Source organism: Lissotriton helveticus, chromosome 2_1 (assembly GCF_964261635.1).
Source record: "Lissotriton helveticus chromosome 2_1, aLisHel1.1, whole genome shotgun sequence".
Lineage (NCBI taxonomy): Eukaryota > Metazoa > Chordata > Amphibia > Caudata > Salamandridae > Lissotriton > Lissotriton helveticus.
The window spans coordinates 94,958,304-94,976,682 of record NC_136059.1 but is presented as its reverse complement, the minus strand read 5'-3'; the positions used below and the strand labels follow the sequence as shown (position 1 = coordinate 94,976,682).

Genomic DNA, 18,379 nt, shown 5'->3' with positions numbered 1-18,379 from the left:
ACAAACTCTTAACTGGTTTTACTTATATCAATATGCAACAGTCAATTGCACCACTGCCTGCGTTTGCACCCAATCCTTCATCTTCTGAGACAGATTGGGAAAAAATGGATGTAAGACTTTGAAGCAAACATGGATGCTATTGAGGGTTAATCTTCCATGCATAAGAAAAAGTTTGTAATTTTAAGATATTGTCTTGGTTCTGATGGTCACAACTTGTTGTAACATATCCCCAAAGTACTGGTACTCATAGCCGATGTTGAGGGGTATGGAGTAGAGGATGAGTATGCTACAACCATCACATCTTTACATACACGCTTTAAGTCATGTAAGAATTTGACACTAGAGAGACATAAATTCTACAAAAGGGTAAATGCCTGGTGAATCGGCTTCTAGTTATATAGGGGCATTACGTATTTTAGTGGTTGGTTTATTGTAAGTACAAGTCAATTGAGGATGAAATTATAAGACAGCAATTAGTAGAGAAAACAGCATTAAACAGTACTGGAAGCCTTATTATCCAGGCCAGAATTGACCTTACCAAAAGCACAGCCAATTGCAACCAGGATTAAAGGCACAGCTTTATATATTGAAAATTGTCTGTATCTGCGTCAAAAGCACAGTCCCAAGGGAAATTAGTTGTCAAGAGCAAATATAAGAAAAATAAAGAGAAAAATGATCAAGAGAAGTGTTGTATCTACCAATGCTTGGTATTGTTCTGAACAGAATCCCAGCTTGTCATTACGTTTAAATGTTCCAATTCCAACTCATAACAGTTGGAGCCACTCTGTGCTTGAGAGTGGTGCGGTGGCTCGTTGCTCAAGATTAAACCCAAGGTTTTTACATACTTCTCTTTTGGATTTATTTACAACCCACAACATATTTTTGGCGACGAGGACTGAAGGAAAATACGAGCCACTGCTACATACAATTTATTTATGGGAGAAGTGACAGCTTACTGCTTTACATCTATCTCACAGAAAAAAATCGCCACCCTGCGACCCCAGCGGCTGTTGTCTTTGAAGGGAGATTTATTTTCCCCAGCGGCAGTGTATATTTTATCTCAGGTGAGGAGGTCGAGGGTCTGGCATTTGTCGTTTGAGCCTTTTGCCGTTTAAACAATTATTTAACTGTGTTGGCTCACCTTCAGTTTGCTCCGTGTTCAACCAAGGTTTTGGTTCTGTCGAGATGCGCAGCTGTGGCTTAAAGCAATTGTCAGTTTCCATTCCGGTCTGATCCATTTTGCTGTGACCGTTGAGAGAAATCTCCTGCGTTGCTCGATCTGTACTCGGCTAGCGTCTTCTCTGTCTGATGACGTCTTGGAACGACGTGCACGAGAAGTTGGTGATTGGACTTCACGTCGTTGGAGCTTCTGTGTGTCTGACGTGCTACGCAAGCTCTTGGAATTCCGGTGTGAGGTCCTGAACTGTTTACACTGCTGAATCGGAGACATTGTGACATCGTGTGGAGTTTTTTTTTATTTAGGCTGCTGAGAGTGGAACATCGTGTGGAGTTTGAAGCACTGCGGTAACTGTTTTGTGATTTTTTTAACGCAATAGGACTTCCCCGCAGCGTTAAAAATCACATTTCACAGCTCTTTAATTCTTGGTCAGCATCAATAGGTTCACGAAAAACTTTTATTTATACCATTGCAGCTCTGCACTTTAGTTTAGTCAAGCTCTTGGTGTGTTTATTTTCCACCTTTTACACAATAATTTTCCCTAATGTTGACAGAGTGCATCCTAGCATGTTTTGATTCATGAATGTAATATTATATTAATGTAGCATTTTTGTACCTGTTTTTTTCGGGTAAAGTTTCTGTCACTTTCTTATGTCTGCTACAATGCAGTCTGTTAATCAACCACCCCCCTTTTTGGAAACACCAGGTCCGCCACCAATCCATTGGAGGCAGTGGTTTGATGCTTTCGAGACCTACATAGGTGCGATTGGTGCGTCCAGGTATAGAGCTGAGAGAAAAAAAAATGTGTTATTAAATTGTCTGGGATTTGAAGGAAGGGAGGTGTACAAACATCTACCAGATTTGGTTCGTGTGGAGGGTGAAGTACTTGATGAGTACCAAGAAACTATAAAGAAACTTGTTACTAGGTTTGATGTCCAACCTAGTTTAGTTGTTTTACGTCACAAGTTTTTTAAAAGGACACAAATTCAGAGGGAGGATGTTGATACTTATCTGAGTGCCTTACGTAAGTTGTGTGCTGAATGTCAGTTTGGAGAGTATCGTGATCAATTGGTAAGGGACCAATTTATAGCTCACTGCAGTGATAAACAAATTCAACAGAAGCTTCTCACTTTGGGTAATCCCACATTAGAGGAAGTTATAAAGGTAGCTAAAGGTATTGAGCTTGCTCAAACTTCGATAAAGGAATTAAGCACTGTACAAATTAGTAAAGATAGTGTGAATGCTGTTGTTGCTCCGTCTTCTAAGATTAACTACCCCAAGAAGGAAAGGTTGAATGAGAGAAGTTTTTTTAAGGAAAACGTTTGTCACAGGTGTGGTTATCCTCCACATTCGAAAGAGAATAGTTTCTGCCCGGGTAAAAATTCTAAATGTTATAAATGTGGCAAGTTGGGTCACTTAGCCAAGGTGTGTCAGGCGAATGTCAGTAAACCTGAGAATGTTAATTGTGTCATTGGTGAAGGTCAAGTGTCGGAGCAGGTGTTAGAGTCTAGCATTGTTAAAGATTTCAAGGACATGATTGTTACTGTTACCGATGGTGGTGTGGTAACTGGTGACCCCTCAGAGTGCGTAGATCCCTATGTAGACATTCTAGTTGGAGATGTGTGTCTTAATTTGCTGGTGGACTCTGGTGCCAGGATAACAATGATTACTCTTGACTTATTTAAGCAATCGTGGGAAGATAGGAAGCTATTTCCTCTGGATAGGGCCCCTGTGTCCTACGAAGGACATAAAATAGACTTAGAGGGGTTCATTGAAGATATTTTGGAATTTAAGGGAAGAAGGATTCATGGGAAAATTTACGTTGCTGTTCGTGGTTTGAATATTTTGGGTTGGTTCCATCAGGGTTTGTTTGGGATGGAGTTGAGACCCGGCGCAAAAGAACAAGTACTTGTGGTTCAAGATTTCCCTGATCCACTGTGTTTAGAGAAAGAATTCCCTAGTGTTTTTTTGGATTCTCTTGGAGAGATTTCTGGTTTTAAGCATAGAATAAAGGTTAAGGACAATGCTGTGCCTGTAAAACACAAGGTAAGATCAGTACCTTTTAGTTTAAGAGCTGATCTTAAAGCAGAACTCGAGAGGTTGGAAATGAATGGCATAATTGAGCCCATTGAGTCGAGTCTGTGGCTTAGTCCATTAGTGGTAGCCCGTAAGAAAAATTGTGAGATTCGTTTATGTTGTGATCTTAGATGTCTTAACAAAGAGATCTGGGTGGATGCTCATCCACTCCCTAAGATTGGTGATCTTTTGGAGGAGTTGAGAGAGGCGCAGTGGTTTTCTAAGATTGATCTGGCCTCTGCGTATCACCAGGTTGTATTGTATGCTGAGTCTAGACATTACACTGCATTTAATTCTCCTTTTGGGTCGTTCCAGTTCTGTAGAATGCCTTTTGGTCTTGCTTCGGCGGCCTCAGTCTTTCAAAGAGTTATGCAGAATGTTCTTAAGGATGTTAAGGGTGTAGTCATCTTCCAGGATGATGTGCTGATCTTCAGTAAGTTTTTGGAACAACATGATCTCATACTTAAGTCTGTTCTTTCTAAGTTTGAAGAGAAAGGCATCGTTGTGAAGAAAAACAAATGTGAATTTTGGAAAAAGGAGGTTGAATTTTTAGGACATCTAGTTTCTGGTATCGGAATTTCTCCCAGACCGGGTTTGGTCAAGGCTGTGGTTGATTGTCCTGTCCCCAAGAACAAGGATGAGCTGCGCTCATTTTTGGGCCTTTGTGAGTTTTATGCTCGTTTCATGCTCGTTTCATTCCCGACTATGCAAGTAAAATGAAAGCTCTTTCTAATATGCTTAGGTCTAGTGTGACATTTGTGTGGGATGATGTCTGTCAACAGACTTTTGATTTAGTCAAAGTGGAAATGACCAATGCAAAAAGTCTTAAAGCTTATGATCCTAATGTGAGTTGTACTGTCACCGTTGATGCGAGTAATTATGGTTTGGGTGCTGTATTTACTCAATGGGTGGATGGTAGGGATGTTACCATCAGCTTTGCTGCAAGAGTTTTAAGGGACCCTGAAACAAATTTCTCGGTGATAGAAAAAGAGCTTTTGGCTTGCTAATGGGCTGGCGAAAAGTTTCGTAGCTACATTTGGGGAAGGAAGTTTGTAATTCAAACAGATCACAAGCCTTTAATTTACATTTTGAAAGGTGATAAGCTCAAATATGCTACTCCTCGTATTGCTCGTCTCACGACTAAGTTGCTTCAGTATGATTTTGTTGTAAAACACATTCCTGGAAAGGAAAATTTAACAGCTGATTTGCTTTCAAGACTTCCTTTAGCAGACGATGAGTGTCTAGATGTGGAGGAAGATAGGGAAGATTGTTTTATTGCGGCTTTAGATGTGTGTGAGAATGTGTCTGGTTGTGATTAGGAATGGCTGGATGCCATGAGTGCCGACTCCACCCTCGTAAAGGTTAAAGAGTACATAGTTGATGGTTGGCCTAGAGAAAAGAGTGTTCCTTTTGCCATTCAACCTTTTTGGAAAGTTTCTGGTGATCTGTCTATTGAAGATGGAATTGTAATGAGGGATGAGAGATGTGTTCCTCCTTTCCAGCTTCGTGTGGGGTTAATAGATCGTGCACATGAAGGGCATCTTGGTGTAACCATGACCAAGAAACGTTTGAGGTTACATTATTGGTGGCCATCGATATATCGTGATGTTGAGGAAAGAGTTAAAGAGTGTTGTATCTGTTCCAGTGCAGAAAAAGGGTTAAAGGTTGTAACGCCTCCTTTACAGCCCATCCCTTTTCCTTCTAAACCATGGTTGAAAGTTGGCATAGATCTAGTGGGCCCCTTTAATTTCCTTTCTAATAATTTACGTTTCGCTTTTGTGTTGATGGATTTTCATAGTAAGTGGCCTGAAGTTAAATTTTGTGCCAATCCCACTGCCAGTTCTGCTGTTCTTTTTCTTAAAGAAATATTTCTGAGGGAGGGGTTCCCAGAGTCAATAGTATCAGACAATGGTGTGCAATTTGTTAGCTCTGAGATGAACACTTTTCTATCTGAGTCTGGTGTGAAGCACTTGAGGAGCTCCGTGGGACATCCTCAAATGAATGGACTTGTTGAGAGAATGAATCGAGTAGTTGTGGAGTGCATAAAATGGGCCAAGAATAACAACTGTGATGTTGAGAATGCGGTGAAATCAATGATTTGGTTTTATCGCACAACACCTCATTCCATCACTAACATTGCACCATTTGTATCTCTTAGGGGTAGGATTCCCACTTCTACTTTGTATCCTGCTTGGCTTTTGAGAACTGTTAAAAAGAAAATTTCTTGTCATATTGACAGTCCTGCGTTAGAAACTCGTGTTAAGAATGCTCAAGAAAAAATGGCTCTCAGATATGATGTCAAGAATTATGTGAAAAAAAATGGATATTTTGCCTGGCGACATGGTGCGTGTCAAAAACAATAGGGTTGTTAGAAAGGGTGGTGACTCTTTTGGTGAACCTGTTTGCGTGGAGAAGGTATGTGGCAATGCAGTCATGGTGGAGGGTGGACATTGGTGGAATCTCGGAAAAATAGTTAAGGTGAAAAATTGTTCTAACAACACGCCGCTCTCAAATGATGTTCCTTTCAGGAGTGTTCCTTTTGGAAGTTCTACTGGGAGTGTCTCTCATTTGGGGTCTGCTTCTCCTATTAGGAGATCAACACGTGTGACCCACCTTCCTTTGAAATTACGCTGAGTGTACCTCCAAATTATGTTCATGATTCATTGCTGTTTAGAACGCTGAATGTTTCTTCTGAACATGCTTGTTTTTGCTGTCTCATATGTGCATATTTTATACCTTCAACTTGTTGTCTTTTACTCTAGTGTTTGGTTATTTTTCTTGGTTGTATTTTTCTTTGCTTTTGTTTATTTTACTTTATTTGGAAAAAAGAGGTAATGTTGTATCTACCAATGCTTGGTATTGTTCTGAACAGAATCCCAGCTTGTCATTACGTTTTAATGTTCCAATTCCAAGTTATAACAGTTGGAGCCACTCTGTGCTTGAAAGTGGTGCGGTGGCTCGTTGCTCAAGATTAAACCCAAGGTTTTTACATACTTCTCTTTTGGATTTATTTACAACCCACAACAAGAAGGTCTACAGAAATGATAATCCTGACAAGAAACTTGTATACAAATGGTCGGTCCTGGGAACACCCTTTACAACGATGACCGCACATCGCGGTTGCATTACAACGCACATTTTACTACGCGGAAAAGTTTACATAGAACGTCTCTACATCGCATTATGTTACATCGCATGGTCTTCCACATCGCATGCTATTCCAACGCGTTTACCTGACATGCTTGAGATGCACAGTGACATTGTGGTGACGTGTTCACACAGGTTTGAAAAGGTGTGACATTGGGGTGCTCTACCTTAACGCTGGGCTCTCCTTTAACGCTACAACTATGACGTTTGGTTGGTTCTGTAATGTGGTGACATAATCAGTACCCTGAGAAGCTGTGTGCAGTGACATTGTGGTGACTATGACGTTTGGTTCATCAAGCATGACATTTAACTTATTAGGAGTGATTTAATATTTGAGATCAATACCAGTGCATAATGAGGTCACAAGTTATAATTAGTTCACAAAAATATAACTGGCGAATTTCAGGGGAGGGTGTTCCTTTTTTTACCTTAGCTCACTTAGACACATTACTATAATGTTGCTTTTTTCCAGTAAATGTATAGATGTATCTATGTTTTTAGCATGTGTGGATGTATATACATGCTCTACATACCTACCATCTAGTATAGGGCCTGGACATTTTCAGGATGCTTATCTTCGAAGAAGTCTTTTGAGTCTTGGGGTGTACTGTGACTACTCACTTAGTAGACAGTGGGCCTGGGTAACGCTACAACTATGACGTTTGGTTATGTAATGTGGTGACGTAATCAGTACCCTGAGATACTGTGCGCAGTGACATTGTGGTGACTATGACGTTCGGTTATGTAATGTGGTGACGTAATCAGTACCCTGAGATGCTGTGTGCAGTGACATTGTGGTGACTATGACGTTCGGTTATGTAATGTGGTGACGTAATCAGTACCCTGAGATGCTGTGCTCAGTGAAATTGTGGTGACTATGACGTTTGGTTATGTAATGTGGTGACGTAATCAGTACCCTGAGATGCTGCGTGCAGTGACATTGTGGTGACTATGACGTTTGGTTATGTAATGTGGTGACGTAATCAGTACCCTGAGATGCTGCGTGCAGTGACATTGTGGTGACTATGACGTTTGGTTATGTAATGTGGTGACGTAATCAGTACCCTGAGATGCTGCGTGCAGTGACATTGTGGTGACTATGACGTTTGCTTATGTAATGTGGTGACGTAATCAGTACCCTGAGATGCTGCGTGCAGTGACATTGTGGTGACTATGACGTTTGGTTATGTAATGTGGTGACGTAATCAGTACCCTGAGATGCTGCGTGCAGTGACATTGTGGTGACTATGACGTTCGGTTATGTAATGTGGTGACGTAATCAGTACCCTGAGATACTGTGCGCAGTGACATTGTGGTGACTATGACGTTCGGTTATGTAATGTGGTGACGTAATCAGTACCCTGAGATGCTGTGCTCAGTGACATTGTGGTGACTATGACGTTCGGTTATGTAATGTGGTGACGTAATCAGTACCCTGAGATGCTGCGTGCAGTGACATTGTGGTGACTATGACGTTTGGTTATGTAATGTGCAGTGACATTGTGGTGACTATGACGTTTGGTTATGTAATGTGGTGACGTAATCAGTACCCTGAGATGCTGTGTGCAGTGCCATTGTGGTGACTATGACGTTCGGTTATGTAATGTGGTGACGTAATCAGTACCCTGAGATGCTGCGTGCAGTGACATTGTGGTGACTATGACGTTTGGTTATGTAATGTGGTGACGTAATCAGTACCCTGAGATGCTGCGTGCAGTGACATTGTGGTGACTATGACGTTTGGTTATGTAATGTGGTGACGTAATCAGTACCCTGAGATGCTGTGCTCAGTGACATTGTGGTGACTAAGACGTTCGGTTATGTAATGTGGTGACGTAATCAGTACCCTGAGATGCTGTGCTCAGTGACATTGTGGTGACTAAGACGTTCGGTTATGTAATGTGGTAACGTAATCAGTACCCTGAGATACTGTGCGCAGTGACATTGTGGTGACATGTGGTGACGTAATTGATGTGATGGGCCTAACATGACTACGATGACATGAACTTTATGTGCGCGCACTGACATTCTGGTGACGTGCGGTAACGTAATTGATGTGATGGGATAACAGCTTTATGTGCTAGGATTCTGTAGAACCGAAATACTGGCAGCAGCTGCATTCAGAGGGGGAAAACAGACCTTACCACTCAGAATAATTACCTGCCTCGGGGTCCTGGCTTATATATGGCAACGCAACGGTACTATAGAAATTGTAAAATATTGAAAACCTTATGTGCAGGGGTGGTTCAACAGATCGCTCCAGCCGAGCCCCCATTCCTGTTCGTCTCAGTCACTTTCGAGGCTCAAATGCTTAAGCATAAATGTGCCCGGCTGTCCCTCACTCAGTGACCCTGTGACGTCATTACTTGCAGAATCCCAGGTTTGCATCCGCACAGTAATGTGTGGATCTGCCCTGTGTTTGTGGGTAGATCCGATATACAAAACAGAAGGGCTAGCGGTGTGTTACTCATTACAAGAGGCTTAGCGCTTTCTACTTTGAGTATGCTATTGGCACACAACCGTGGTGACACCAGCCGGAAGGAACCCCACACATTCCCTTACTTCACATTGCAACGCTAAAAAGCACCGGTACGCAACACTTGACTGACACAAATATTTTACCCATGGAGAGGGGACGATTCTGTTTCACCCCACTGCGGCAGGCAGCTGTACGTGGTGCAGGCAAGTGACACTGAAGCTGGGAGTGTGACATTGTGGTGACATGTGGTGACGTAATTGATGTGATGGTGACATGAATACGATGACATGAACTTTATGTGCGCGCACTGACATTTTGGCGACGTAACTGATGTGATGGCATAACAGCTTTATGTGCTTGAGATGCATTAATACGATAACATGAGCAAGCACTTGGGAAGAGAAAAACAAGATTCGTTTATTTACAATCACCTGCAATCACCGATTCCAAAGAAGGCATATGCGTTGTAATGGCGTGCACTCTTGTAGTGTGCGATGTATTGGGCTTGGCAAAAGGAAACACTGCATTGGCGTTGAAACGCCATGCGTTGTAAACAATGCCGGTGTGATGGTCTTTGCGATGTTTTTGATGCGTTGTAAAAGCACGCGTTGGTTTCGTTTACGATGTGCGATCAATTTTGCGACCGCTTTGATGTTCTCAGTGAGCCACGGCGGCCACCGAGAACATCAAAGCGGCCGCGAAAATGCACACCATTTGCAACCCCCTCTTCCTGCTTATTTTTGTTGCAGTGACTCCCATGTAAGTCCCACACTATTGTGCATAGTCCATTGTCCCCACGTTTCTGTGCACATTTCAATACCGCTTTTCTGTGCCTCGTACATTAATTCATTTATTTTTTGTTGCAGTTACTCCCATTTAATCCCCACTTTTTGTGCACTTTAATTGCCGCTATTCTGTGCCTCGTAGATTTTTTTATATTCATAAGAGTGTAGTTTGGTTTTCAGCCATCGCTCATGTGCACCTCTCTCCCAATTTACTCCATGTGGCTCTGTCGCCAGCGTCTTTCTCCTCCACCCGCTCTACACTGCTCTTTCACCCATTGCTTCTCCTTACATTATCAAGAGAGATGGTTTCTTACCAGTTGTGACAGGTTTTATGGCCAAGCAGGCCGGTTTTTACTGTTGATTTTCCTGATAAAACCACTTTTTTTTTAGTTATCTGCTTCAATGATGGGGGCCACTTTTATTTTGGTGTCCAGGTCTAATTTTTGTGTCAGTCCGACCCTGGTCTAAAAGACTGGTAAAATTTAGCATTTTTCTCCCTTTCCACAGTTTTCCCTGTGCAAATCCTTGCAGGTGCAGCACAGGGGAGTTTGTGCTGTGAAAAACTATAGATCGAAGCAAGAGTATAGTAAGGGGCTCTTAAAAATGCTCCCAAAGACTGCACTCAATGCAACATACACTCCAAATACCACTCAGTGCCACATAATTACACTGCACTCAATGCAACATACACTCCAAATACCACTCAGTGCCACATAATTACACGCCACATAATTACACTGCGCTCAACGCAACATACACTCCAAATACCACTCAGTGCCACATAATTACAAGCCACATAATTACACTACACTCAATGCAACATACACTCCAAATACCACTCAGTGCCACATAATTACACTGCACTCCATGCAACATACACTCCAAATACCACTCAGTACCACATAGTTACACGCCACATAATTACACTGCACTCAATGCAATATACACTCCAAATACAACTCAGTGCCACATAGTTACACGCCACATAATTACACTGCCCTCAATGCAACATACACTCCAAATACCACTCAGTGCCACATAGTTACACGCCACATAATTACACTGCACTCAATGCAACATACACTCCAAAAACAACCCAGTGCCACATAATTACACGGCACATAATTACACTCTACTGAAGGCAACACACACTCCACACAATACCACTCAGTGCCACATAATGATATGCTACATAATTACAATGCACTCAATGCAACATACACTCCAAACAATACCACTCAGTGCTACTTACACGCCACGCAATTACACTCTACTGAATACAATATACACTCCACACCATACCACTCAGTGCCACATAATTACAGGCCACATAATTACACTGCACTCAATGCAACATACACTCCAAATACCACACAGTGCCACATAAGTATATTCAACATATTTACACTGCGCTCAACGCAACATACACTCCAAATACTCCTCAGTGCCACATAATTACAGGCCACATAATTACACTGCATTCAATGCAACACACGCTCCAAATACCGCTCAGTGCCACATAGTTACACGCCACATAATTACACTCTATCGCATCACCACAGCATCACTCAGCACCACCACAGCATCACTCTGGGGCACCACAACATCACTATGCGCTACCACAGCATCACTGAACGTCACAGCATCACTCGTTGCCACCACAACATCACTCAGCGCCGCAACAGCATCAATCTGTGCAACCATTCAACAACCACTGGTTCAAATATGTTCTCTCAATGTTTCAAGCTTTATTACAAATGTCACAAAAAGATGTTAATATTTCACTTCTGTTCTTGGATTTTTGTCACAATAAAATACACTGAACATAATCTTCACAAAAGTTATTTACAAAAGTTTAAGCTATTGCCATTAAAAATTACAATAACTTTCATTTAAGTATTAATTGTTAAAAAAATAAAAGCAATTGTTATTTGTAATATCAATACATCTAAATCACGTAAATACAACACATATTGCATTACAAATGCTATAGGTGTCCCATTTGCGAAAGTTAAAAGTATTGGCATTGTAAATGACAAAGCTATTAATTTCGCTATTTTCAAAACCAACACAAACAATAAATGTGTCATTTACAATACCAATAGCTCAAACTTTCCTAATGCGAGACCCATTGCATTGCAAATGCTTGTTGAGGTTGCTGCTGGCTGCAGGACACACGGGGATTTCTTCCTACTCACGTGCTCAAAAATATATAGTATTGTGCCAAACAACAGCAATTAACAGTATGGCATTAAGAAGTTGCAACTATTGCAAAGGAAATGTTAACATATTATCGCATTTCTCTTTCATTTTATGCAATTAGTTAACCAGCTTAGTTCATATAAACACATTTATCATGTGTTTTGGTGTGTTCTGCAACTATTATAGAAGTCATTAAGTATCATATCATGTCTTGCCCTTAGCCCCGCCCACTCACTAAACCTCTAGCTCATTTTAATGAGTACCTGCACTTATTTTTCCCATTTAAATTACTGCATGTACACCAGTTACATTAGACAAGGACACCATTCATATTTTAAGGCACAGGGTGATTAAGTGATTTGCCCACAATCACAGGATGTTGAGCCGACGCCGAGACTCGAACCAGTACCAAAGGCAGCACCCTGCGTTGCTACGCCACATCCTCATGAAATGTCACAATAGGCCGTGGAAAACCTGGCTTTTATTTATAGTGCGGCGGAGTGACAAAGAAACTGCTGCGGAGCAGGGAGTTCAGAAATATAACAGAAGGGCGGGGGAGCGAGAGGTACTGGAAAATAGATGTTAAACCATGGCTGTTGTGTTGTGTTTTTCCTGTCATCCCCACGTGCTTCGAACAGCAGTCGCCGCTAATGGGCGTGCTTGTGCAGGCTGTGAGCGGGCACGGCGGCCTTGTTTTTCATAAACAGGCGAGCGGCTGGGCGGCGGCGCTCGGCTGGCGAGCTCTGAATTGGTGTTATTATAACACAGCCACCTGCTGGAGTTTTACATCTTACTCGACGCGCAGGAGGGGCATTAAATATAGATTGCGACAGTTGACTTGCCTCCGCTGGCTGCTGCGGAGTCACGCACTGCCTGTGGGGGCCTCCACTGCCAGGCGATGCCCTCAGCTTGACCCAGGCCGATGCCCAGGTGGCAGCTGTGTGAGGAATGGCTATTTCTGGCATCCCGCAGGACCGGTACAAGGATTTCTGGTACACTCCGTAAATGAAAAGGCAACAGCACCACCCTGCAGTGAGCCAGAATAAGAACGAAAACATCGTTTAACTATACAAAGACGTTTTAGTGGGCGATTGCCCAGTGCCCCCATCTACCAAAGGGCTACTACCAAATTAAATAGATAGTAGAAATTCCTGCCGTAATAACTTAGTCATAAAAGAGTTTCTTTTTCTAATTTAACAGGTAAGTATGGTTAACAGAAACTTTACTCAGGGCTGTCTGTGGGGTAAAGTCACATAAAGCAGCTCGAACTCATGCAAGTTATTTACAACACAAAAAAAGATTTTGCATTGTAAAAGAACCATTTTCTCAGCGCAAATAGTGCTTTGCAGCACTTTACATCAAGAAGGCGTTATTTTGGTGTAAAGTTGGGCGGAGCCGCGGAGTAATGTATACACAGATATTTTTTGACTCAAAGTCCATTTGCATAAAAAGACCATGCCTCCTTGTAGCAGATGCTAACAAGAAATATATTCCTTTCTCAAAACATTCCTAACATTGTATGTGTGATGCACTGTGCACTACACAGTGTGGAATGTTTAAAGCTGGTCTGGCATATACGTTTGAAGTGGAAGGGGATGTTTCCAGTACAAGTTATGTGCAAGACAGCACGCACACCTCTGCATCACTGTGTCTGTGAAAAGGTTGAGAGTTGTGCTAGTCCGCTTGTCTGGGTGCTAGCCAGCTTGTCTGGGTGCTAGTCCGCTTGTCTAGGTGCTAGCCGGCTTGTCTGGGTGCTAGCCCGCTTGTCTGGGTGCTAGCCCGCTTGTCTGGGTGCTAGCCCGCTTGTCTGGGTGCTAGCCAGCTTGTCTGGGTGCTAGTCCGGTTGTCTGGGTGCTAGCCAGCTTGTCTGGGTGCTAGCCGCATGTCTGGGTGCTAGCCCGCTTGTCTGGGTGCTAGCCCGCTTGTCTGGGTAGTCCGCTTGTCTGGGTGCAAGCCCGCTTGTCTGGGTGCTAGCCCGCTTGTCTGGGTGCTAGCCAGCTTGTCTGGGTGCTAGCCAGCTTGTCTGGGTACTAGTCCGCTTGTCTGGGTGCTAGCCAGCTTGTCTGGGTGCTAGCTGGCATGTCTGGGTGCTAGCGCAGGAGCAGCAACTGGCCATTACTATTTATTACATTTTGCACTGTGCTGCTTTCTCTCCTACAGTGCAACACAGCAACATGGGTTGCTTCCTTGCGTTGCACTAAAAAATAATAAATCTGCCCCTTTTCGTGTAAATGCCTGGCTACCCACCCTAACCACCACACACTCAGGCAGTTGGTGCCAATTAAACTGAAAAATAAGCTTTGTGCCACTTCTCTATCAATACTGCACCTCATCTCTTCTACCGGAAAATTGTCTCTTAAACTATATCTCTCTCGCACTACTTCTCAAAGTCTCTTCATATTTTATCTAATCTCGCTCAGCCTCATTCGACTTTATCTCCCTTTACCTCTCTCACATGACCTTTTTGCTCTCTGGATCACTCTTTGTGCCTACATCTATTTATATCACACTTCATCCCATTTCTTTACCTCAACTGTCTACTTCATTCATGTCTCTTTACCTCACTGCTCTTTTTTTCCACCTGACCTCCCTGTATATCTCCGCCATGTACTTCACTTCTCAAACAACTTCAGCTCTATATTTACCTCACTTGTCTATCTCTTTCATGTCTCTATCTTCCTTCACTTTCTCTGCCTCACTACTCACCACTCACTTCTCTATTGCATGTCGATCCCTACCTCACATCTCCCTACCTCAACTTTTTCTACCAAACTACTTTCACTATCTAACCTCTCAATTTACCTCACCATCAGTTTACCAACTCACCTCTCCACCTCCCTTTCTCTTGTTCTACCCCTGTTCCATTTCCTTCACCTCTCTCTAAATAGCTTACCCCTTACTCGACCTGTACCTCTTTTTCTCTATCAGGCTACTCTCTTTCTTGCTCACACAGACACATATCTCTTTGTGGACCTCCTTCTCCATTTCAACTCACCCTCTCCGCCTTAACTACCTCAACCTCTGTCTTTCTTTATTTATAGAGCTTTTCACATCACCAACTCTTCCTCTAACAACTCTTTACCGCTGTAAAAACCTCGCTTCTCTTCTGTTCACGTACGTCTCTCAACTTCCTCTATTTGTTCTGCACCACATTTCGCTTTCTACGCTTCACCTGTATCTCTTCCCGTCTATCTTCTCCACTACTCTTTACCTTACCTGTTTTTCTATTTCTTCTAATTTTTCTCTCTCTCTACCTTGCATCATTTTGTTTTTCCCAAAGTCTTTCTATCTACCGCAGCTCACACGTATTCCTCCTGGATTAGTGCAGCAGTAGAATCACTAGCACCATTAAAATCTGATCTGAACCCCGACAGATCCGTGGGTCACAGAAAAGCACAGCCTCCAAAAACAGCTTTGTTGAAGAACAGAACGAAAGTGGAGATCTAACTATGATCTTCTGAATAAAAAGAACTATGCTCAATCTATATTAGGCTACAAATAATCATGGAAGAAAAGAGCAAATACTTTCTTTAAAATTCTTACAGTCTAAGAATTTGTGTAAAGAACTTTATCGTACAGTAACAAGTGTATATAAGTTACCAGAACTCAATAACAACAAGTGCAGTCAGGGTCTTTGTAACTTTTTAGCTACATGTTCCAGGGTAGAGTAAGTTTTTAACACCTTTATAATTTATAACCTAACTAGTAGGCCAGCTTGTATAGCAAATGAAACTCCCTTTTCATCTAAAAATTGGAGATGTCCTCCCAGCTGAATACAGAGCAGGTTCAAATACAAATAAAATGAACTAAATAAGGCTCACCATCAGATCCTGGTCCTCAACGCAGAGTTCATTTTGCGCCAGAAATTATAAGTGACCAACTCACCAGCATTCCTCATGAAATCATAAAGACAGGACTCTTTTCAGATGATTGGAAAATGGTTTCCGTTTCCCTCTACTAAAAAAATCAAAACTGAATCCATTAGAACCTAGAAGTTAAAGACCTATTTCCAGACAGCCATTTCACTCAATCGTATTAGAAAGGGCACTGAATATAGAACTAACATCCTTCATAAATGACAACAACCATCTGGATCCAACTCAGTTTGGATTTCGAGTATCACACAACACTGAGACTGCCTTGGTTGCGGTCTCTAAAGAATTACAATTAATCTTGGACGAAGGCCGCCCTTATCCTATTGGATCTGTTGGCGGCCTTCAACACGGTCAACCATGACTTCCTAACTGACCAACTCTTCGAGCTAGGAATAAGGGGCACTGCTCTCAAATTACTTAAATTCAGGCTGCCAAGTGGGGTACTGCAAGGCTCCTTGTTGAGCCCCACCCTTTTTAACATATATGTTACCACACAGGCTATGCTCATTAAATCTTGTGATTGCTTAGTTGTATCTTACGCTGACGATACCCAGTTAATAGTTTCGGTATCCAGTAACCCAAGAGAAAAAACAAGTTATTTACCTGTACATTGTGGTTCTCCAGTATGGACATCTTTTATAAATTCACATGCTTGAATCTTCCCCATCTTCACGGTGGGAGTCCCACGGTAACAGTAAAATAGCGGTATCAAGCTTTAAACCTAATTCCCCATGGAATTTAATAGCATTTAGTAACCAGTTAACATCATTTTAAAACATCCACACTCCAGCCAATCACAGCCTAGACCCTGAGTATCCATCCCCTGCAGGGGCACCACACCTCAGATTTCGAGCATGAGTGGTTAGTAGAATAACAGATGTATGGATAGGTGAACCTGAAAAGGGGAGGATGGAGAGTCGCATGTGAATATATAAAAGATATTAATACTGGAGAACCACAGTGTACAGGTAAGTAACTTGTTTTTTCTCCAGTATTATATCTTTTATAGATTCACATGCTTGAATCAGAATAGCAAACAGTAATAATGAAACAAAGGAGGAGGGAAAAACAGGTGAACCATCCCACCAAGTGACCTAAAACAATCATCAGAGGTATACAATGCAAAAAAAAAACAACAAAAAATATATAAATATATATATATATATATATACATATATATATATATATATATTTATATACATACAATAACAAAACAGCATCCTAGAAAAAGGAAGAGACCTTAACCTCTTCGATGCCTCGGACGAACCACGCACGCGTCAATTTTTTCAACACCACAGCGGAATGTCCACCGCGGTGAAGAGGTTAAAAAGAATATAAAGGCCTACCTTATGCGAACAGACATATAAAGGCCACTTGCCCAGCTGCAATGTCTACCTTCCTCCATGTATCCAGGCAATAATGCCTCGTGAAGGTATGGACGCTTGCCCACGTTACTGTCCTGCAGATGTCAGGTAAAGACACTACGGCAAACAGGGCTGAGGATGCTGCCATCTTCCTGATGGAATGAGCGGTGACTTTAGACGTTAGTGAGTGTCCAGCTTTCTCATGGCACAAGATTATGGTCGAGGACACCCAGCGTGCAATAGATGCTCGTGTCAAGGCCTGATCCTTCCTAGGGGCAGAGAAGGCGATGCGCATCTGGGTGATTTATGGAAAACCTAAGTCCTTTGTAAGTAAAATTTCAAGCAACGCTTGATGTCCAAAGAATGACGAGGTCTCTCTGCAGGCGTAGATGGAGAGGGAAAAAAGAAGGCAGAACTACCGGCTCTTTGAGATGGAAGAACAATTGTTACTTACCTGTAAACAGGTGGTTCTCCAGTATTGGTGTCTTTCATAGATTCACATGCTTGAATATTCCCCGTCGTCGAAGTGGGAGTCCCACGGTAAATAAAATAGCAATAATGCTAAATATATATATATATATATGAAAACATAATACATAATAAAAGAAGAGGAAATACAACTGAAAACCTCCAAAACGATTCCTACATAGGAATGCATGGTAAAGAGAAAAACTACTTGTAACACATTAGTGTCATTATGTTAGTCCAAATTACAGCCAACCAGGCGCCAGCACCCTCTAGAACCTTCTCCTCAGAAGCTCAAGCCCTCAGATTTTCGTAGCACAACAGTGACCAAGAGTGTATGAGGAGAAGAGAGCCTCTGAGGGGAGGAGGGTGGGTCGCATATGAATCTATGAAAGACACCAATACTGGAGAACCACCTGTTTACAGGTAAATAACAATTGTTCTTCTCCAGTATTAGGGGTGTCTTTCATAGATTCACATGCTTGAATAGAATAGAAAGCAGTAACCTCCGAGAGCTGAGATTGCTAGGCACATATGGAAAAAGCCAAGACAGTAATAATAATACAGTCATGTAAAACATCATTAGCAATCACAGCAAAAACACCAAGAAGGGGGGAACAGAGGCTCACCTTATTGGAAAAGATGACGAAGCACTGCCTGTCCCAATGCGGTATCCGCTTCATTTATGGCATCCAAGCAGTAATGCTTGGTGAAGGTGTGCCTGCTGGACCATGTCGCTGCACGGCAAATCTGATGAAGAGGCACACCAGCAAACAAGGCGGTGGATGAAGACATCGCCCTCGTAGAAT

The 18,379-nt window shown here is 42.2% G+C and overlaps 2 protein-coding genes across 3 annotated transcripts in view; both read right to left on the bottom strand.

Moving 5' to 3' along the window:
* ATP6V1B1 (ATPase H+ transporting V1 subunit B1) overlaps positions 1-18,379 on the bottom strand; it is a 989,440-nt gene that overhangs the window by 401,639 nt on the left and 569,422 nt on the right. For both annotated transcript variants that reach the window (XM_078674535.1, XM_078674534.1), the window contains one exon: positions 15,752-15,823. In XM_078674535.1, the coding sequence (XP_078530661.1) occupies positions 15,752-15,764 (13 nt within the window). In that variant the 5' untranslated portion in view covers positions 15,765-15,823. The remainder of the gene's footprint in view (positions 1-15,751; positions 15,824-18,379) is intronic.
* The window catches only part of VAX2 (ventral anterior homeobox 2), a 425,549-nt gene that overhangs the window by 20,787 nt on the left and 386,383 nt on the right, over positions 1-18,379 (bottom strand). The window lies entirely within an intron of this gene.